The following is a 23,728-nucleotide window of genomic DNA, read 5'->3' as shown; positions in this document are numbered from 1 at the left end:
ACATATCTATCACGTTAAAGTAAGTGATCGATATGTATTATGCATGGATGTAAAAAAAAGGCAAACCTTTCAAAGTCAGATCTTTTTACGTTTTGTTTGCTGTGGAAAATCATATTGGAAGTATCCTAGATATTTGTAAGAAGTATATGTATTCACACCACCAAAGTGTATTTTTGCTAGACTTGCAGAAATGACGATTTCATAACTGCCTCCGGTTTATAAAAGTTTGTTGAACCTAATACAAAAGACATTTTGGCCATCAAGTATGTAATAGGAAGTTATAGCAAAAGTTAAATTGTAAACGTCAACTTGACCTATCAGCTTGACATCAAGTTAAACGTCATAGACAAAGGAGTTAAAACCAAAGGAGCCGACGTTTCTTTCTTATTTATACAAGAATAATAATGTATCTGTTGTATCATTCATCTCAAGTTCAATTGGATAGAAGCGTTCAACAAAGTCACCTAACTTTGAATTATTCAGTGAGAAGACATCATTTATATAGCGGAAAGTAAAGTTAAAATGAAGTTAAGGAATAATGCTAACTTCCCTGTTTCTTCCTAAGAAACTTCTGTATGAACCCAGCTTCACATGTTAAAAGGAACAAGTCGGCGATAATTGGAGCACAGTTGGTTACAATAGGAATGTCGATTGTTTGTTGAAAACGTCCTCCAAACGTAACAAATATGTTGTCAACCATGTTATCAATCATCTTGAAAATATCAGTTTCAGAGATTTTTTTGTTTGAATCAGAGTAATTTTTCACAAAGTACGATTTAAGTATGCATATATAAAGTGAATCCGATTTATACTCGTCCCTTTTTTTCTTATTTCTTACATGTTAGAAAATCAGTAAAACTTCAATATGGCAATATTAATATCATTTTTGTTAACGGCTAGCTGCTTGTAAGATGTATTAGCTTTGAAACTTCGTAATGAAAAATCAACAAAAAACATTTTATGCGATTACTCAATTGGTTTTGCTTAGTTCTGGTATTGTTATAATAGAGCTATTTCAATTTAATTAGTCTGGAAACATTCTGTTAGTATACTTAGTTATTATATGAACAAATGTATTCTTTCTAAACTGTCCTTGCCAACGCGTGTTTTTTTTTTTTCTTTCGGTTTGTAAGGTTTTATTTTGCTTGGTTTTATTGAATAAAACCTCTTCAAGCAACCACATGGTAAAGTGGAATTGAAAATGTAATCGAACTCACTGAACTATATGTAACCGATTCTTGTAGGAAAACACGGAATTTGGAATAGTCAAAACAAAATTTTAATATAAAGCAGCTACTGTTAGGCAATCCCATTTTTTAATTTAATTTATATTTCAATTTTCTATTGTGAATTAATTCAAATAGAATAGGATACAAATGTTGAAATTTGCAATATGAGCATTATTTAGATTACTTCTTAAAATTTAATCGGATGATGAAATTTGAAAAGACTAACTGCCAGCGTTATGGCAATAATTCGAGAAAAATAACGAACAAGACAAAACGCGTAATAAAATAAGACTGAGCAACACGACTATCAGATAATGGTTTTTCATGTTGTAAAGAAAAGTTAGTTGACCCACAGTCTTGATGCACCGGTCGTGTTATTCATATAAGCACCCATTTGGTGGTAGTGTTAATTGATAGGGTCGATGCCACTGCTGGTGGACGTTTCGTCCCCGAGGGTATCACCAACCCAGTAGTCAGCAGTTCGGTGTTGAAATGAATATCAATAATATGGTTATTTTTATAATCTAACATAGTCACTGATGAGTTTTATGAGACAAAACGCGCGTCTGGCGTATCAAATTATAAGCATGGTAATTTGATAACTATTATTTGAGAAAAGAGGGGTGAAAGACAGTGTCACATTGAAGGAAAATAGAACGGGATTTACATTACGAGCATTAGTATGTCTTACTGATATGTAAAAATGGATATGTAAATTCTATAAATAAGTACAAGAAGAATTATACGTGGTTACATGAGAATTGTTAAAACAAAAACAAAACTGATAGTATCATAAAAATTGAGGTGTTACAAGGCGATATAGAAAACTCTATATTAACGTTGAGTGTTTGAAAGGCAGAACTCAGACACAATACATTACTAAGTGTTTCGAGAGTTATGGTCAATTTTGGACGCCGCGGTAAACAGGGTTTAATACATAAAACATGAAAAAACATAAGAAAATGTAAATCCAAAAAACGATTAAATCAATGTGTGTTTATTTATTTGTGTTATTTTTATGATGCCGCTTTACCTTCAACTTCCACAAAATAACTAAAACAAAGTGTATGTTAGCAGCATTGTAATCCAATGATCAATTAAAACAGAAGACAAAACGGTTGACTAGTGTGTAACATCATATTCACCTTGACTTTTCCAATCCAACAGTAAAGGTGTTATACCATCAAATCATAGTACGTCACAACCGGTTGCATACAAAAAGGGTCAAAACAAATATCCCTTGAATTGACAGTTGTAGGACATTAATCCTACATTTCATTGCTGTAATAAATTTCTGAGTCATACACATGTATCTTGGAGGTGTTTCAAAGTACCATTATTTTTTAATTGGTGTTTCTATAGACTATTTTATGAATTTGATGTTACAGGGTTACTAAAGCTTGTACACCGAAAAAAAAGGGATAAATTTTGATTGGTTCACATCCAGGAATGGTTATTTTCTTATATGCAAGGAAATGTTATGTGACATTTTGTCTATAGTACTCGACAGGATAAGTAAAGTATTACTTTATTTGAAGAAAGATAAATTTTGCACAATTTTTTTATCTTTTTTTTAAATGCAGATTTTACAAAGACTAATAGGGAAAAATCGATGGTGGTATTACACGTAAACCTCGATTCTAAACTTGGCGCTTGTGTTGTTAGGGGAATTTTACAAATACGCAACAGCTCCTCGTCATAATTGTAGAAAATGATGCTCAGGACATAATGAGTACCTCTTTTTCCGAACGTAAATTAACCTTTCAACAACTCTTATATTTGTCTTGAAGCAAACCAAACTATCTATGCATATCAGAATACTTTCTTCTCATAATAATCTTAGTACCCCGCCCGTTTTTCCAGAACGCTTCAAATTGAACAAACTTTGCAAATTAGTTTTATGTCTTCCTGTTTTTGAAAATGTAAAAAAGTATTAAAAAATAAAATAGCAAAAAAACGGAAAATTGGAAACGGAAAGTCCGTGAACAAATAACAGAATCGATAGCTTAAACTCATCAAACGAATGGAACACAAATGGCATATTCCTACCTTGGTACAGACATTTCCTTATGCAGAAAATAGAAGTTAAACATGTTAAAACCTGGTTTTATAATTGGCTTTACCTCTCGCGTGTATGACATTCGCATAAAATTGAGATTTATCTCACATCCCATATATCTATGTGATATAATTGATTAAAGGACTACAAATGGTGACCATATATATTTGATATAGGGTGTCCTACTAATATAGGGTAAGTTACCATATAGGATTAGTTACCGTATACGGTTAGTTACCATATGGGGTAAGTAAGGAGTTACTCCCCTTTCAAAACAAAAAGAAATATGAAAGGTTTCAAAAGACAAATAAATTGATAATGAACGATTGAAATAAATTAAAAAAAAACAAGTTTAAAGCTAACAAGTTGTTAGTGTTGGCTTTTGTTTTTATTGTATAGACAAATGGAAGTAGGTTCTTAATACTAAGTATTGAAGACGTAATCACTTTGATAGATCGCTAGTCTAAATACCACATGTGAAGATAGTTGGTAAAATAAATTTGTTACACGGTGTGCTAATGACCTTCATGTAATACGATATGGTATGACAAAATAACTCATCATACATTAATCAAATACGAAGAGAATCATATCAAATACGAAGAGAATCATAAAACCAAGCATTTTATTTTTGATATTGTCACAGAAAAAGAATAAAAATTGCCTCCGATATATGCTTAACAAAGTTTTTAACTATATCGATGGTTCACCTTCTGCGAAATAATTTTGAAATGTGAAATTTTTAAATGTCATTCAGTATTCATCGTCGTATCTTTCAACCTTCATCATACTTGCTGTTAATGTATTTTTTCTTTTAATTAAATACTCTTCACGGTCTTACATCCAAACAATAGTAACAACTAAAAGAGAGAAAGAAAATGCGTTAATCACACTGGTACTAGTGCAAAAGTTAACATTGAAATACTAAAATAATGAAAACAATTGGATAAAACACATGTCCGTTTCCTTTTTATATATTTATTTGTATTTCCCGTGTAAAAAGTTACAATAAGCATGTCTACTTTTTTTTTAGTTTACATATAATTGTGTACGCAGTAATAAAATATGGTCATCATTGTAACTGTGGTGAAATTTACACTAAAAATGTTTGTGTTCGATTCAATAAAATATCTGTATTAAAACGGAAGTCGGTCAAATTAATGTTCATTATTAAATTGCACATCTAAAAACATTCTGTTGTTTGCAGTTGTCACTTTTCCTGGTTACCTTTGATTGTCTCATACAAAATTATAACTTGAGTTTCTACCAATGAAATCAAATTCTCAAATTGACATTTTTACTTAATACATCCAATCGATAAGAATTGTTACAACTCATAGCATACAAAACACAAAATTATAAACAAAATCTGGAGATGTGGGATGATTGCAAATAAGAAAGCTATCCACCAGAGTTTGATTGAAGTGGAAATTTACATTTTGATAAAATAAAACGGTATTGAACATTACTTTGGATTTAGCTTTATTGTACGTTGATCTCGGACTATGTAAAACGTGGTGTTTATTATCGGAAATCGAGTTTACCTAGCGACACACAGTAAGTATATAAACGGACATTTGGCGCAAATATTTTCCGTAGGCCTGGCCTTGTGGTCATAATAATTTCGAGCACGATTATCGATCTCAGACTCAGAAATCAACCAATCCAAAAACTAGATTCGGTGCTTGATAATAAATTCGCGAACTTGTTCGAAGTACACATCACATACAAATAATTCCGGAATCATAATATCGACATCTCTTAGCTACAGTCTTGTAGATCGTTTGATCCATACACCAAAATTATTTGCAGCATTATGTGTGTTTTATAAACATCATTATCAACATTTGATAAATTGTAGACAAATTTTTAAAACAGGTCAAACGATTATTAGAAATAATTATGTGCGAATCAGCATAGTACATGGTGTTTATTTTCAGCCAATGAAGGTATTGTGATCATAATTCTATATATATAGTTGCTGCATCTCAAAAAATAGATAACTTCGTTTTATAAAAAATGACTTAAGATTTTAAGAAAAGGAGGTGAATTTGACTCCAATTTTGACGTGTCGTTTATGGAGACACAGTAGTTTTGCCAGTCCCCTTCGTAAAAAATATTTTTAAAAGGTAGTGGTCTTGTTATGTCGAATATATTTTTGTTCTTTCTGTTATTAGGATCGATGAGACTTTGGAATTTAAATATAAAATTACGGTAATATGAGACGATGTTGACTTGTTTTAATATGAAATCCATGTAGTAATTTATCGATTGTTGCTGAAAAAGAGTTAGGTGTTAAAAAAAGGTTTCTAAAATATCCCTAAAAAATATAAATGTCACACGGTGCTACCTTTATTGAAAGATTATGGAAAAAAACACCCAACTTCATCTTCAGTTTCATGTAATTTGTAAGTAAACATATGCTTAAATAGAGACCGTATTCAGTAGGAAGGTAACCCAACGACAACAAAACTTCTTATTTTTCAAAAATATATTGATTGTCTTTACAGTTTGACAATATGGCAATCTCTAAGTCCTACAAATCTATAGAAGCTGAAACCAAATATCTACGGAAAACATATAAAATATAATCAGCAAATACATATTAATATCTTCTTTTTTTTTTATTTACACATTTGGTCAATTGAAAGAAATCATGATTGACCGCTAGCAAACGTAGTTCAGTGGTTGTCGTTGGTTCATGTTTGTCAGATTTTTTTTTTCTTTTATACGAATATACGGTATGGGTTTTCTCATTGTTGATAGCCCTTCGGTTCACTTTAATTACTTATATCCATTTCATTTACACTTTTGTTGACAGTTTTATCATTGGCAATCGATACTTCTCCGTACTTTTATAGGAATATTTTTTAGTCATTGCAAAAGTCCTAACATAACATTTAAAACAGCAACTTAGTATACGTAAATAAAATAGAAAAATATTTTTCAGAGTAATTTTCGATACACAATACACAACGTAACATTTTCATTGTTTTCCTTTATTTCCCTTTATATCGTATGTCATTATTCAAGGAGTTCAAATATTTGAAATTCGTCGTGAAGCAACCGTACAATCGTTTTCCTCCTGGGAAGACTCTCCTCCAATATTTTTTTTTCAAAATGATCAGAAAACTGTTCTAGTATTTAGTTGTTAACAAATTCTTCAATTTCTCTCAAAACTGATGTAAAGCAACCACGACTAATTGTTTCCTTCTTGACATCATCTGTAGTTATGAGGTCCCTCATGGAGATGTTCAAGTAATCATTTAGTCATCATTTTATTGCCAATATAATCACATGATCATCAACTTTTTTTAAACAAGGTAATTTCATAATCAACAATATAATCAAATAATTATGAATATTTGGTCTGGTACTCAAATAATCACTATACAATCGGTCATGTAATCCCTTAATCAAACATCCCGCGAGGAGGCTCAGTTATATGATAAATGGCTGACCAAGCAAAAGTTGTTGTCACAATAAATACAATTTGTAGGTGCTGTTTCTGGTATAATTAACATAATCAGCTTTCAATTGAGTCTTAAATAAATCCTACATTTAACTTAATGTAACACCATTGTCAGGAAACAATAGCGTTCAAGATGTGAAAAAAAGAAGGAATTGGAGCTACTTTCGTAGTGTTTAAAGTGATTGATTGATTTTGATATGTTCGATCCTTCAACCCCAACCATTGTCTGAAAATCTGCTAGTGTTAAACATGCACTTTGTGCTGATAACAGTTATGTTTATTATGCTTGACATTGAGGCATTAATGACAGGAGACAATTTGTAAATTAGCAACTGTATCCTGTCATCTTAAACTAGTTTTGCTTAACAATAACAAAAAAATACGTTCTTTTCTTTTCTAAAGTGAAAATGCTCGAACTCATAAGTGGAAAATAAACTGACAAAGTCATGGCAACAAAACAAACCAAAACACAAGCAATAAAACACAAAACATAACATAGAAAACTACAAGACTTAATCACATCTAATAACAATGGATATGTGTGTTCTTCTAGTGAGTCATCCTGTCTATTCAAAATGCATCAAAAGCGTTAACTTTTATCATCTTGAGTATTTAAAGTGAGTTGATGAAAATCGGGATAGTTATGTTTGTTTTTTTTTTCTATACACAGTCGAGTATTCTATTATTGGAATGTCCTTTGAATACTTTTATTATTTAGTTGCTGTAACATTAACGTAAACAAACTATCTTTGATTCATCTAAATTTAGTAAGTCAGTTTTTTACCTGAGAATGTGAGTATCCCTTTGATATCTTTCTTTCGTTTCTGTTTTAATTTGTTTTCATTCGTGTGTCATTAATGAGCCTTTTGTAGACGAAACGTCCGGGTACAACATTTAATACTTGGTATCTATGATGAGTTTTCAATAGATGAATGGCGTTTTAACGACTCTATCTGATATTGCGTCTCCCTTTTTTTCGTTTAGAGCGTTAAAACACGTAATTATATCATCATCTAAAATCTTTATTCAAATTATCCAGACATATTTATAAATATAGACACGTGTCATCGGTAATATTCTTTCGTAATAATTATTTGAGCGAAATAACGGTTATGAAAGAGTTCAAAATCTAGATCACTGATAAGGTATTGGTCTGCATTTCTATCATAGTCAGTGTGCGGAATATTCATTTACAGGTAAGTACTGTGTTATAATGTCAGGCGCTAAACATTATTATGAAACATTTATCCAATACACACTTTTACAGAATAAACCAATACGTAAATGTGGTTGAGATATCTTATTATGAAACAAATAAACTCTCCTCTACAACCAAATTGTATAAGAGATGATAATAAAATCTTTAAAGAATGTATCTCCATCACTGTCAGTGGTTTGTCTTCATGTTATTCCAGCCCTTCCAGTTTGTATTATACTTTGGGTCTTTAATTGATTTGGACTCGAACATCTTTGCCAGACATCAACTGTTTAAATGCACATCTGGTGCAATAACTACGCACCATAACGATTGGTGTAGCTCTAGGCAGTCCGTATGTAGAATATACAGTTAATTAAACAAGAATACAGTTACAAGAATTATAAACTGTATGAATATAGCTACCTATCAACAAAGGAAATTGAGTTTGGAAACATTGAAGTCATCATCGATCAAAAGAATTACATAGCAAAACAAAACATACAATCAGGCAATATCTATAAAAATAAATGAATTTGACGTGAACACCAAATATATGATATTCATACGTTTTGATTATTCCCCAACCATCTCTCAATGGAATCAAATGGTCGGCCCTTAATTGACTGTATCTATCAAAAATATTACGTGACTTCTTTTTTCTATATTTTTAAACTGTTTCCGCATTGTTGTCATAGTTAATTCAAGTAAAGGTAAAAGTCTTTTGCATAATCACACAATGAATAAACATGGCGTATTGGATACTGTGGATTAATTATAATTCGTCGGATACCAATTTTCCTGGATTTCGTGGATATAGGAGAGCCAAGAATGTTCAACGAATTAAAAATTTCCTAAACAAATAAATGCATACTTTGCAAAAACCACGGAATTAAATATCCAAGAAAGTGCAAGTTTATCTCAATCCTCGAAAATTGGTACCAACGAAAATAAATTAATCCATAGTATCCACAAGTCATATAATAAATTCGTATAACAAAAAATCTAAATCACTTGGCCAACAATAAAAGAAAGTGGGCAAACAGATACATGGCATATCGTTGCCACCACTAAATGTCTTGCTACAGAAGTAAATAAAACATAGATACTGTGTATGACTATATAAAAACTCATTTAAGATACCGGGCTAATAATTTGATGCATTGGGTGAGGGTTTTGATTTTATCAGACTAAAAAAAAAGATGATTCAACTCCTTTTGAAAGGTAACTGAAATTTATAAATTGTATTTTCTAAATTATGAATTTGTTAATTTGAGATTGTGTACAAAAGTGATAGATAATGGTGTGTTACTGGTTGTATCTACTGCCTGTCATTGTGGGTGCACTCGATGTCATACCTATGGTTCAAGTGACGGATATAGGTAATGGTGGATTCAATGGGCACTTCTTATTCAACCTCACCGAAGATTTAGTTGGATGGAAAATTCAAATAGATTTTTCTAAGGCAGTCACGGGATTAACGGTATGATGATATCTGGTTTTCTTTTTGATGTAAAATTGGATTTTTCCGCTTGACTCACAAATACATTTTACATTACAAATAAGTGAAATTTTACTGGAGATGAATAATCAAGTGTTAGAAAAAAGAGAGATAGAAGATTTAAGAGATATTCAAACTTATCTGTTGATGACACTCTGACAACGTCAAAGCAAACAAACGTAAAACGACAAAAACACAGACAAAAACAGCAAATGACTGAGATTTACGACCCATTAATGATCTCATCTGCTCCGGAAGTGTAAGCAGATCCTACTCAACATGTGATAACTAATTTGGCGATTTCACATTCGATATGGAATTGTTTGTATTTTGTGGGAAATTCAGAATTTGAAGTTGAAGGTTAATGCTATCCTCTTTTCATTTTTTGGTAAGTGTTTTGAGAGTTTATGTTTTCATATAAATCGTTAATACCTAATTCTTTTATCACGTATGTGGTCTCATATAATTGATAAACAACAACGATGTTATTCGCGTTTTATTTCTGTGGAGACAACATCAATTCGGAAATTAAGATTGTGCTCAGCAAATTTTGGTTTTTAAAGATCAAGTGACACACAAAAGAGATAACCTTTATAGTAGAATGATCCCTAGGCAATAAACACAATAGCAATATAAACTCCATGGCATCAGACACATATGACAAAAACTCCATTGCAGTAAGCATTTCTGTTTCGCGTACGTATTAGAGACCCGACAATAACTCTTGCTTTTGCTTGTCCGTTTGCTGACGTTGGCTTTGTATTGATATGTTAGCTCCAAAACTAACTGTTACTTATTTACAACTGAAAGACCGTCGTACAAGTGAAATTATTGTGAATTTAAAACCCTGAATGGACCTACTAATTAATTTTGCATAGCCTGTAATTCCTTATGTTAACATTACTATTATGTTAAAAGCATTTGTCATTTGGTGGCCTCTTTCGCATCAGTTTTACTAGTTTAATATTGACTACACATCAATCTTTATCTAGTTTCAATATATATCCATTGACTACAAATCAGTCCGTATCAAGTTTTACTATTTTAATATTAAATACGTATACAAATCAATCCTTATCTGATTTAACTATTTTAACATTGATAACAAATCAGTCCTCTTCTAGTCGTTCACTTTTCTACATTTTAGTCACCAGTCGGTATAGAATATGTAAAAGATTCCAGCAATGAAACAGTTCATTATCTCGTTAACAAAGACCACACGGGCATTCAGACTACTAATCACCTGTTCGATGTTATGATACAAGGAACAACAAAGGACGGAAATGTACCCTCTGCACAGGCGTATTTGCATAACATGGGGCATGACAATTTCAAACCACCAATAACCTCCAATAGTAAGTAACTGTGACAAAAGAAATAGTACCGTGACATTGTTTTCTTAATGAAGATTTAAATGGTTCCATGGATCTGGTCTTTCGGGCATAGTCAAGACGATCTTTCGATCGATAAACGATGTTATTTGGCAATTTCCGTCGTCATTTATTAGAAAAGGAGCTGTTGGTATCAGTTAATTTGACATTACGATAGTTGTTCAAGAACGATATAGTGGTTGTCTGATCAATCGAAAAAGCAGATGTTACATTGATAATGAAAAAAACCTTTCGTTTTAATTAACTTTGAAATTCTATTTGTAGCCGATGGTACAAAGTACAATTACGACGAAGTCCTAATGAAATCTATCATGTTCTATCTCGCTCAACGGTCGGGCAAACTTCCTGCTAATAATCCAATACCGTGGAGAGAAGACTCAGCACTGAATGACAGGGGACAAAATGGAGAGGATTTAAATGGTGGATGGTATGATGGTATGTTCAATTTCGGCACTTTAACAAAATCACATAATAGATCACCCATAAATTAATGTATAATAAATAACGTTATTTAGAAACGTATTTGAAAGTAATTCATCAAACATACCAAACTCCGAGGAAAATTGAAAACGGACACTCCCTAAACAAATAGCAAAATCAAAAACCCAATCACATCAAACGAATGGAAAACAACTGTCATATTCTTGACTTGGTACATGTATTCTCTTTTGTAGAAAATGGTGGTTTTAAAGCAACCTCAACATTTCACTTATAACAGTCGGATAAAATTCGCCTAAAATTCTATTATATTGACAACGATGTATGAACAAAACAAACAGACATAATAGGTAAAAATGTAATACATAGGGGAACAACAGTCAACACTGTGTAATATTCTTTATCACTATAAAAAACAAATATATCAACAAAGAAAAGCACAAATGTATATAGACAAAGCAAATTAGCAAAAACGAAAGACAATAATACAAAAATTTAACATCGCATAATAACACAATGACAGGATGTATAAGTACCGAGCTACGTCAAATAGTTTTTCCCAGTTAATCATTACTTCCATAAGTTCAACGTCTTAGTTTTGGTTGTGTGTACATGTGTATCAGCTATCCACAGAATGGGCTTCAATCATATTTTTTTTCAAAGTGGGGCGTTCTTTTTGATGTGGGGTGGACAAATTCGCAACCACTTTCGGTCAGAACTTGGAGGTTACATTTGATGCCTTGAAAAGAGACAAATAGTATCAACATACCACGAGGTAACATGAATCCCTGGATTATAGTACTAGTATCAAAAATGAAATACATAATACATATAAAGTTCTTGTTATACGCTTCATATGGACAGTTCACAACAAGAAGTTTCATTGTATAAAATATAAGATATGTTAAATCGAGATTCATAATGGATCATTTTGCAGCTGGTGATCATGTTAAGTTTGGACTTCCACAAGCCAGTGCTGTAACTTTGCTGACCTGGGGTCTCCTTCAATACAAAGACGCGTACAATGCCAGTGGACAATTGGATGAAATGTACGACTGCATTCGTTGGTCGCTAGAATGGTTACTCAAATGTCATACGGGGAAAAATGAACTTTATATTCAGGTATGTTTAATAACATAAACAGGTTATGCAAAAGTGATGTTAACTGAAACTTGGAAATCCTTGTAATAACCCTTGTCCCTGATACGTCAAAGACTGTTTCTGTAATTACATGATATCATGACAATAACAATATCTGGTGCTTATCTTTCGTTGGTTTCAAACTTATTTTGCATATTCCAATCAAGAATGTGAGAAATTCCAAGGTGCCAATAGAAAAAAATATTACAAACACCGTTGCATGAAAACAGACAACTATATTGCCAAAAAAATAATAACGTCCACAAAATCCTAAAATGAAAACGGAAGAATGTGCAAAATACAGTGATTACTATTTGTTTTGAGACTAAAGCGAATTAAGGAACAATATTTTGAAATCTTCTGATGAAAAAACTTTTTTCATATATATATATATAAACCGTTAGTTTTCTCGTTTTAATTGTTTTACATTTGTCATTTCGGGGCTATATAGCTGACTATGCAGTATGAGCTTTGCTCATTGTTGAATGCCGTACTGTGAACTATAGTTAATATCTGTGTCATTTGGTCTCTTGTGCAGAGTTGTCTCATAGATGCTCGAATCAATTTTTTTTTTAAATCCTGCGGTTGAGAGAGTTGGAGAGAGAGATAGAGAGTTTTGACAAAATCAAACACTAACAGATTTCATTTGCAATGTTCGTAAATTAAAAAATGTTCTTATAAAAAGGTAGGAGATGGTAACCTTGATCACTCTTTCTGGGGAAGACCAGAGGACATGACGATGGATAGACCATCATTTAAAGTGACGTCTGATAAACCAGGAAGTGACGTAGCTGGGGAATACGCAGTCGCAATGGCTGTCGCATCAATGGTGTTTAAAGATAAAGGTTGTACATTCTAGATTTATTTATTATTTATAGAAAAAATTGGATACTCTTGAATATATTTTACCCACTTTAACATTAAACTTGTAATGTATGACAGCTGGCGACAAGACATGTTTTTGAACAAAGCCTTCGCTCATATCTTAATATTGATGAAACACTGTCAGAATTAACCTGTATTTCCATTTTTATAAAGTACTGCATTGAATCCAAGATTCATTCTGTCCTTACATAATTATGTAAGTCTCAATACAAAAATAGATATGCTTGTGGTCTGTCTAATAATGAAAAGATCTCAAAACAAGCATATTTTGGCATTATAGTATTGTGTTCAGCCAAGAATTTTGATGACCTTACACACATTTGAAATTATATGTAATGGTCATATCATATTGTAGGAAGTGAGTATCAACATAATCATGAGTGCACATCTTGTAACATAGAAATCAAAAGCAAATCAAATATAAATGAAATACTTATTTCGATATTGTTTTTAGGCAATAAACATTGCCGCAATTTCAATTATAAAAATGAAGATGTGGTATGATTGCCAATGAGACAACTCTCCACAATAAACCAAATGACACAGAAATTAACAACTATATGTCACCGTACGGCCTTCAACAATAAGCAAAGCAATTGACTGTTTCTAGTCATATTGACTTGTTTGAATTGTTCACCTATCACGTGATCGGAAGACAAAGGCTCGTTATTTTATCCAGAATCAAGAGTGCACTGTTTTGAGCAACAATATGTTTCTTTTAAGCGTTAACACGCCTATTGACTATAAATGTAAAGCGTTTATTAAGGTATGCATACAGAAAAGAAAGAAGATACAGAGATCACGTGGTTTTACATTGAGATTTTTTGTCGACTTCATATTTTATTTTTAGTTTTTTATTTAATTTGATTCAATCGACACTGATGAACGAGTCTTAAATAGACGAAACGCGCGTCTGACTTACAAAACTATAAGACTTTTTGTTTTTAATTTGATTTTTTTCACAGAAAAATTAAAATAAATAACATTAAGAACAAATGTTTTGACTCAAGTAAAGCTAGCAAACATGTATGTTTTGTTGTTGTCTTATATAGTGTATAGAAGTTCCAACATACATTAAATTCGTCGTCTAAAGTACTCTACGATGAATACGATATACTTAAATTATTCATACAGAAACAAGTGCTTTTAAATAGAGATTCACAAGGGAACGTTTTTAAATAGTACAGCGGGCGCTTATTTTTTTTAAATTAATCATCAATTTTATCGTCTAAAGTTGGATAAGTTTGTATTATCTTAAATCTCGAAAAACCTATTACAAAAATACACATAAAAACCCGTTATTTGATACAACTAATATAAGTCATTACATATATATCCACTCTTTTTTCAGATCCAGCGTTTTCTATAAAGCTTTTGAATCACTCAAAGGATATTTATACGTTTGGGAAAACTTATCCAGGATTATTCAGGGATAGTGTTAAAGGAGCCGGCTATGGGTATTACACTTTGAAATAAATAAAGAATAATATTTTAATCATGCAACTGCAAATTCTTTCATATTGATACTTTGTGTATTGAGTCCTTTTGATTTTTTGTGATTTCGATCGGTCTGTTTAGTGAAGACCTTTTCATCTTAATTAAACTGTTTGATCTCTAGTGTACATGTTTACAACTGTCCAAGGTTATAAGCCTACATGTAACTTTTAAAGTCGCTATCATAATGAAATAACGTGATGTAATATTTGTTTGTTTTGGTTATGTATTTCCAAATTTCTATTTATGAACTGCTTTAGATATATTTAATCGACACAAAAACAAGATCAACGCCTCTAAACTTATTATTATACTGTTTAATAAAACAGAAAACACGTTTGGTCTTACAATTTGACTACTGTTTATTAAGAAGGTAAACATTAGAAGACTCTAGTTTACCGATACGCTATACCGATTAAACGATTTGAGTTTAGCGTTAAAGAGAAAAAACCACAAAAGATGTCTCGCGAGAGTTCAAGTGACAAAGGCAAATTATATCGCCTAACATTTTTTTGATGACATGAACAAACAAAAATAGAAGTGTAATGTATTCACGAGTCAGAAAATAAAAAGTGAAAGAAGCCATATTGATATCAGCAACTTCTTTGTTTTCAGAACAAGCGACTATAAAGATGAAATGGCTGTAGGAGCAGGAATGTTATATTTAGCAACAAATAACTCCCAATACTTGACCGACGCAGAATCTCTTCATCAACACGGAAATCAGTGGGGGCAATCATAGGAGAACAAGTATACGGCATCAATGGTAAGTATTTACATTAACCGGTACAAATTTCACGGCATCATTAAAGTTGATTGATTGATTGCTGCTTGCTTAACACACTTTGCTAATGTGTAATGTTGAATCAGGACGCGAAGACTTTGTTGTTGATAGCAGATCTCTGAAAATTCTGCGTAATGCATTCTCACATTTTAATGATTTGGGACGATTAACATACAGCTTGGATCATTGTATTGGACAACTGTATACTGTTGCAGTCTATGTTGCCTTTAGATGCCATTCTGGTATTTGGGTTTTTCGGTTTGATTTGCATTGACATGTCTTCTTGTAACCACCATTGTGCATGTAATGGTTTCGATGTATTATCCGGTAATATCTAAAACTGATCAAATACCAACTGGTATAATGTCGATGAAAACAGTTTGTGTAACATGTGTAACGTAGTGATCATTACCTTACTCTGTTATTAGTTCATTTGGGATATACATTGAATTGATAACCACGTTTGTCTCTCCCGACTTTAAAAAAAATATATATATATATATATATACATACCTTATGTATGTTAAACGCTCTTTGGAAATGCTATATATTTTTGTTGCGACCGTGTAATTTGTTCGTTGTTCATAGTAGCATTACAACATTTTCATTGTTATGACTTAATGATTCATGTTATTTCTTCGAAATTTCTACCCTACATTTTTCGCCCTTTTTGTCACTGTCGATATGTTTCTTAGTAATTTGAGTTTGACATATTGACATTGCCCGCCACTTCGGAGGGGGAATGTTTGATTTTCTTGGTCGGATGACCAAATTGAACTTGCTGTAAAACCTAGTTTGATAATAGATCCTTTTTATATTGAGAAAACAACTTATTTTTAAGTTTAGCCGTCAGTATTAGAAGTCAAACTTGTATTATTTTTTAAAGGAATGTGTGTACATACACCTGCAACATGGCGACAACAGAATAGTAACTCTTCCTCAAACTGTGTCAATCGAAATCTATATGTTGTTTTGATGTCAGAAAAACAAAGTGAGTTTGTTTTTATCGTTTCTGTAGGTTTTACTATACCAAATCACCAAGAAGGATGTTTACAAGCAAGACATTGAAACTACTTTTGGAAATTGGTTACCAGGGGCAACAGGTCCAAGTGCTGTTCCTTACACACCAAAAGGCCTTGCATATCGAACTAAATGGGGTTCTCTCAGACATGCAGGTAAATATAAAAAAAAATCGGACAACAACCCGATTAAATTAATCAAAAGACACATAAAAGGCCACACGAATTATGTTGCTGAAGACAGATGTATATTCAATATTTCAAACTCAATGTCGTACCGAGTCTATGAATTATTCGAAACCTTAACTTTATTACAAATATTATTTCTATTTGTTACATGACAGGAGGAGAATGATAGACAGTTTGATGCACATAATTTATTTAACATCATTATAATTGTTCATATCGAAATAAATAGAGAGGCGAAGGATACCAAAGGGATATTCAAGCTGATAAGTCGAAAAAAAAATAAAAAACGCCTTTACAAAAAAATATAAAGACATAAGATAATCAATAGTATACTAAACACATCATTGTAAACAAAAGATCGAACAACAGGTGCACATTAGTCGATCATCACTTTCAAATTGTAAATGTACTAGTATTATTGACCCATAACATTAAAAAAATGACAAAAATAAACTACTCACCGACGACATTGGATTAACATTTAACATATTTGTATACATTTTCGAAAAACCATCTCTTCCTTTTAGCAAATCAAGCTTTTCTTGCACTTATTGCGGCAGAAGCTGGAATTAACCCCACAGAATACCGAAAATGGGCCAAAAGTCAAATAGGTTATATCTTAGGAGATACTGGAAGAAGTTATGTTGTAGGATACGGTGTTAACCCACCAACACACGAACATCATAGAGCAGCGTGAGTGTATATTGAATTTATTGAATGAATAGTCAGTGAAACGGATTTTCTTGCAAAGTATTATGACTGTCTCTCTTATGGTTTTTTTTCTGTATGAATGCACTGTTTACGCCGATCTTACTTGCATACAATGTGAAATATTGCCATCACTAGGCGTCATTTGTCGTCCGTAAAATATTCACATTTTCAGCTTCTTCATTTTGTATTTGTATAATTGGTTTAATTAAAAACACGTTTTCTATCAGAAGAAACCAGTCCAAAAAAGTTAAACGTCTACAAAATTGGTCATAAGAAGGTCATCCACAAGTGATATTCATATTACATAAAAACGTCAAAGTACCGGTTGCATATTACATGTTTAATGTATCCGAAATGTCTTATCCAATGTTAACCACAAATATTTGCCCACCTTTTACTGAATGACTAAGCCAATATGATTTCCATAATTAGCCACTTTCTAATATTGTTATTCTATTTTCTACCAATGTTATATTTTAAACCCAACTGGAAATGTGTTGTTTTTTTTTTGTTTTTATTGTTATTGTGTGTGTGTGTGTGGGTGGGGGTCGTGTTTTTTCTTTTGGCTCCTCAAGTATGATTTATACATTTATTGGTTTTCACATTTTAGGATTTTAAGAGTTTCTTCTGACGTGAGAACAACATTAAAAAAAAATTCGGATGGATTTTTGTTTTTCTTTTTGTTTTTCGGGTGACTACTTAGTATAACAAAAAAGGAGGAGATGTGGTTTTATTACCAATGAAAGAACTATCCACTAGATGCCAAATGTTGTAGCTTTTAGCAACTATAGGTCACTGTACGGTCGATTAACAACACTCATGCCTAATAAACTTTAAGGGACCCCGATATAACAAAAGGTTAAGCAATAAAAAAAACCAACAGCTTGAAACAAAACAACAGACGACAAAAAAAAACAAAAACAGTGTATGACACACAGTAAGAAGCGACATCTACTGAATAACAACCGCTTGCCATGAGTGAGGCACACACAGAATATGCGGGCTAAACATGTTTTCTGACACCTGAACTTGCCTTACCCTGGGATAATTTTATAACAGCCCAACAAAAAAACAAACTTTTAAAACATGCTTAAAATGGTTTAAAAATCGTAAGATCGATACAAACGAAAAGAAACAACTAACATAATTAATACAAAGTATCGATCTGAAAGCAATCGTAGATAACGAAACCTAGCTTCAAGTAAAGACAACTTATACAACATATTGTTTATTCGAGACAAAATGTTGATCAGCTCACGTCTAATGAATAAAGTGTCTTTTTCTTGCATTTTTTACACGAAACCATATTTTATCTTATGTGAGAGAGCAATACGAGAGAGGAGACCGACACCAAAAGAGCAATCATAATCAGAACCCGTCGATTAACAAACAACAAACAACCCTGAAAGACAGAAAAAAGTAAAATAACAAAAATACTGAACTCCGAGGAAAATTCAAAAAGGAAAGTCCCTAATCAAATAGCAAAATCAAAAGCTCAAACACATCAAACGAATGGATAACAACTGCCATATTCCTGACTTGGTACAGGAATTTTCTTATGTAGAAAATGGCGGATAGAACCTGGTTTTATAGCTAGCTAAACCTCTCACTTGTCTGACAGGCACAGAAAAACACAGCAATCCACAAAATGCTATGCTAAAAAGTTGTTTGTTTGGGCAAATCTGACTGCAACAACAACAAAATACGAGGGTAAACTTCAGTACTCCGGATGAGCTTTGCAGTTCGTGCTCCAACTAAAATTAATTCGATGTAAAATAATCGTGGATTGAAGTACTCGATGAAAGGCAAAGGAAATTGTGGCTACTAAAACATGTAAATAGCAAAATATCCGTTGTCAACTGTAAAAGAAGAAAACTAAAAGATACTAAAGAAAATGAATCAATGTTAAAACGAAAAACTGCTCAACCAGAACCAAAGGCAAAAATGAACAAAACAACTTCCGATTTGTCAAAGAAGAAAGGTCGAAAATATCAAATGTATAACCAAACAAATAATTCGATGATAAACTGACAACGCCATGGTCAAAAAATGAAAAACAACTAGAAACGGATAACAAGTTACACAATACAATATAAACACTAAAAAATGATCAAAACGAACCCCAACAAAAACTGGGTTGAGATCAGTTGGTCGTAAAGTTCATGCTGGTTCAATATAGCTAATACGAAAATATTTTTTCTAGCTCATGTCCAGTAATTCCAGCTACTTGTTCACATGATTTCCTAGATATGATGTATCCGAATCCACATATATTGTACGGTGCACTAGTAGGAGGTCCTGGACAAAACGATGAATACGATGACGTTAGGACAGACTACGTTCGCAACGAGGTGGCACTTGATTATAATGCTGGTTTCCAAGGAGCAGTGGCAGGTAATATAATTACTGCCTTAAAGTATTATATTCTTATCTCCTGGAGTTTTACGTGTATACAATCTTGTTTTATAGTTTAGTGTGTTGATTACATATATACTTGTCTTTATAAAAATAAGAAGATGTGGTATAATTGCCAATTAGAATACTCCCTACAAAGACCAAATGGCATAGACGTTTACAACTATAGGTCACCGTACGGCCTTCAGCAATGAGCAAAACCTATACCGCATAGTCAGCTACAAAAGGTCCCGAAAAGACAAATGTAAAATGTAGTACTTGTAATTCACTACAATTAATAACTAAGGAATAAAGCAAACAAACAATTACGATTTCTTAAAATTGAAGTCCATATCAGCTTCAATATTTCACTTGATAATATCACGATTAATGTGTCACATACATATTTCACTGTTGATTAACTTTATATCTTGGTACATTATGTACCCTAAGAAATATAGAACTGTAACATATATCGTCAATTTCGAAAAAATTGAAACGAAGTTTGAATACCTTAAATTCATTTAAGGTAAGAAACATGAGAACTGCATTAATCACATCAAGACGAAAATCGTCAGTATTGTTTTTATAATATATTTCAAGTGTTAAAAATAATGTTGTAAGAAGTTTAAAAACTATGATGTTAGATTAATTCCATTTGTTTTCTTTGTAGGTCTAAAGTCATTACATCCAAGAAATATTCTACACTGAAAATTGTCATTAGTTCAAAATAAAGAATTATCCTATTCACCATATTCACCAGTTGCCTTTTTAATATGTGAATAAACGTAAACAGAAAACAAATCAACTAGGTTAACATCAATGCAGCAAACGAAAACGAAACCAAGATGTCAAGTTTCGACCTTTAATGAGGGTTATGTGTCTATACTGTATCTCTTCATCAGTTTATTCTACGAATTCCACACGTGTCCCTAATGTTGCACAATATTACTGACTGTCAATTCGAAATGATTTGGCATGAAAAAAAGAACATAATAGAGCTTCCATTATTTCTTAAATCATAAAAACAATATGATGTTGTATTCAGGCTTTTGTCTCCGACGTGTGCGTTTTAAATATTCCCTTGGTTTCTTCGGTCTCTTTTCATTCCTAAAACCGTAAAGACGATGACAAGGGGGAAGGGGTTTACCGACCCTGACTACCCATGAGTGTCTTGCACGTAAAGACGACACTTATATCATATCTTAAAACCCTTGTGAAAATATCCATATATATTACTAAAGACACATGTACTCGGTTATATCCTTTGAGACGATTGACATTGGACGGAATATTGGTCATGACCTGCGTTCAAAATGTGATTCATTGATAAGGTATTGGTATGTTATGCTATCTTAGTCAGTTTGTGGAATATCCTATGACAGGTAGTATTTTTTTCAAGGTTTAGGTGCCGCAGATTATTATGAAATATTTTACTATTCAACACCTCTCCAGTGTCAAAATACCTCACACTCACACAAGACAATAACAAAAAAAAAAACAATTAATCAGCAGATGTTCCAAAGATATAAATATATAAGTATTACATATCATTTAATGCTGATATCTCCAGGCAAAGGGCAGGAATTTTGCTATGTAAAATTATACCTACACACTCTTCTCTACGGCGAATCAAGATCAGATAAGTTATAGGCAAGTCTAATGAAAAACCAAGATACATTCATCATTGTTCATTTATATCCCCTGTCCAATCGAACGTGGATGTGAATTTTTACGTACTGTACGAACCAGTAACCCATTTGTTTAATACAGTCTCATTTTACTGTTAAAAGAAAATGCTTTGTACTTTTATCAACATGGTTCAACTAACATGATATTCAATTTGTGTTTGTCAAGCATATATTGTTAGAAAACACAGATCACGAAAAAAGAAGATCAGGAATGTGTTCCTGTTTTTGTCATCGATAAACTTGTACCTAAATGTGCAAACATTTTTTAAAAACTGAAACACAAAACGAAACAGTTTTCTTGAACTTACTTGTATGTAACATAAGTTATATGTGTTAAAATTATGATTTTGGAAATACGCTTGTTATTTAAGACTGAATCATTGCGATTTGAATGATTTCGATCAATCTAGTTGAACTGACAGGAACGGTTACGTCCGATCTAAAAGGGAACGTTTAATTCAATGCATTGTGTGGGGAAGAGTGTTATGCGCTCTTTAAGTAAATGACCATTACACAAAACTATCTGAAGGTTCGTGTGTGTTTTTGTTTGCAAGGCCGAATTTCATTGCCCATGTGCATATAGGTTGATCTTACTTTGAGAACTGGACATTCAGCAAGCGACTCCCAATTATTCAATTTATCGAAATTGTGTCACCATTTTTTGCACGTGCCTTTATACCTTAAAACCACTAATGCGGTTACATTTTGCTTCAAAAGATTAGTAGTACAAAAGGAGAGGATAACTAACATCTATTATTTTAGTAGGTATAGCATATGGTGTTCATATATTTGAATATTGGTGTAATTCAGATAAATTTATGTTGTAATTTGTAAAAACCTAGCTTTGACAAACATCATACATTGAAATAAACGAGTGTGAAAATATGATAATGATTGTGATGTGAACGTCCTCTGTTGTTTACATGCTTAAATTGTATAAACACATGCAATGCCGTTAAACGTTACACGGGTCTTTGTAAACATCATGACATGAGGACAATGATAAATTATTGTTCAACGTCCCGACAAAATTCTCCCACGAATATCAAGAGAGGAGAAAGAAAGGCTACAACAGAATATGAGGGGAATCAACCATGAAGGAATAAAACATATAAAACATAAAAAAAATCATATGATCAAACTCAAATCAATGGAAAAGAGATGGAATGAAAAACATGTTTAACTAGTATTTCTGTCATCATTATCATAATCTCTGTCGTTCTTTCTTCATCCTCTTTACTTTTTCAGTATACTGTAGTAATATTTATGTTGTTTATTTTATATAATGCATGCTCATATTCAATTAATGTTGTTATATATATTGTATTTTGGAGAAGACTTTATAAGTATGTTTTACTTGTGTCTGATCCTTTTTGCTTCATGTCCACAACCGTTATAACAACACTTTTTTACACCTTGACAATCGCTGTCTACACTGCAGTGCTCAGCAGACGCCGGTACCAGGTGGAAGTATAGGAAAGGTACCAGGCTTTGGATTTACCAAGTTGGAGATGTTTAGTATATACATTTTAAAGATTAACTAAGATAACAGTTGGTGTGATATTATTGGCCCATTTACAAGTTACATTCAATCATCAGAAGTGTCAAAAACCTCATATAAATTAAAATTGTATACCCTTGCTAATTCTATTATCATTTTAGGTCATTGATTATTTGTCTTTACACCTCGTTTTTAATTAATTTATAATTATACTTTGAAAATAAAGCATGGAGATAGTTATTAAGCTGAAATATGTACCTGACCGAAAAAAAGCCAGTCATCTCCACAACCATCTGAACACCTGGGCAACGCTGTCTACACTAAAGTACAGAATAATTGGATCGAATTAAACTATATGCCATGAAAACTAAACAAATGGTTAAATGGTGTCTAAGATTGGCGATCATATCTGCATCAACCACATTAACACAAGAATTTCAATCATTATGATTTGTAAGTCAAATTAAGAAATGAACGAAATTATGTATACATGTTGCATTGATCCGTTTGTTTAATTAATTTATGTAATACTAAATAACTTATGCATATAGTTTAATTCGTAATAGCATTAGTAAGCAAGCTGTTAAATTATATTTATTCGTCTCCAATTGTTAAAAAAACATTTCATATATCAA

General features: G+C 32.1%; 1 protein-coding gene across 1 annotated transcript; it reads left to right on the top strand.

Moving 5' to 3' along the window:
• Window positions 1-11,092: 11,092 nt before the first annotated feature.
• LOC127722247 (endoglucanase F-like) lies at window positions 11,093-20,718 on the top strand (the record flags this gene model as incomplete). The annotated part of the gene is given in 9 exon segments (XM_052229143.1): window positions 11,093-11,282; window positions 12,223-12,407; window positions 13,111-13,270; window positions 14,662-14,767; window positions 15,420-15,570; window positions 16,607-16,763; window positions 17,324-17,489; window positions 19,711-19,901; window positions 20,714-20,718. Coding segments are annotated over 9 exon segments (1,311 nt in total), but the record flags the coding sequence as incomplete, so codon positions are not given.
• Window positions 20,719-23,728: the final 3,010 nt, after the last annotated feature.

Source organism: Mytilus californianus, unplaced genomic scaffold (genome assembly GCF_021869535.1).
Source record: "Mytilus californianus isolate M0D057914Y unplaced genomic scaffold, xbMytCali1.0.p SCAF_12, whole genome shotgun sequence".
Lineage (NCBI taxonomy): Eukaryota > Metazoa > Mollusca > Bivalvia > Mytilida > Mytilidae > Mytilus > Mytilus californianus.
This window is presented reverse-complemented; position numbering and strand designations above follow the sequence as displayed.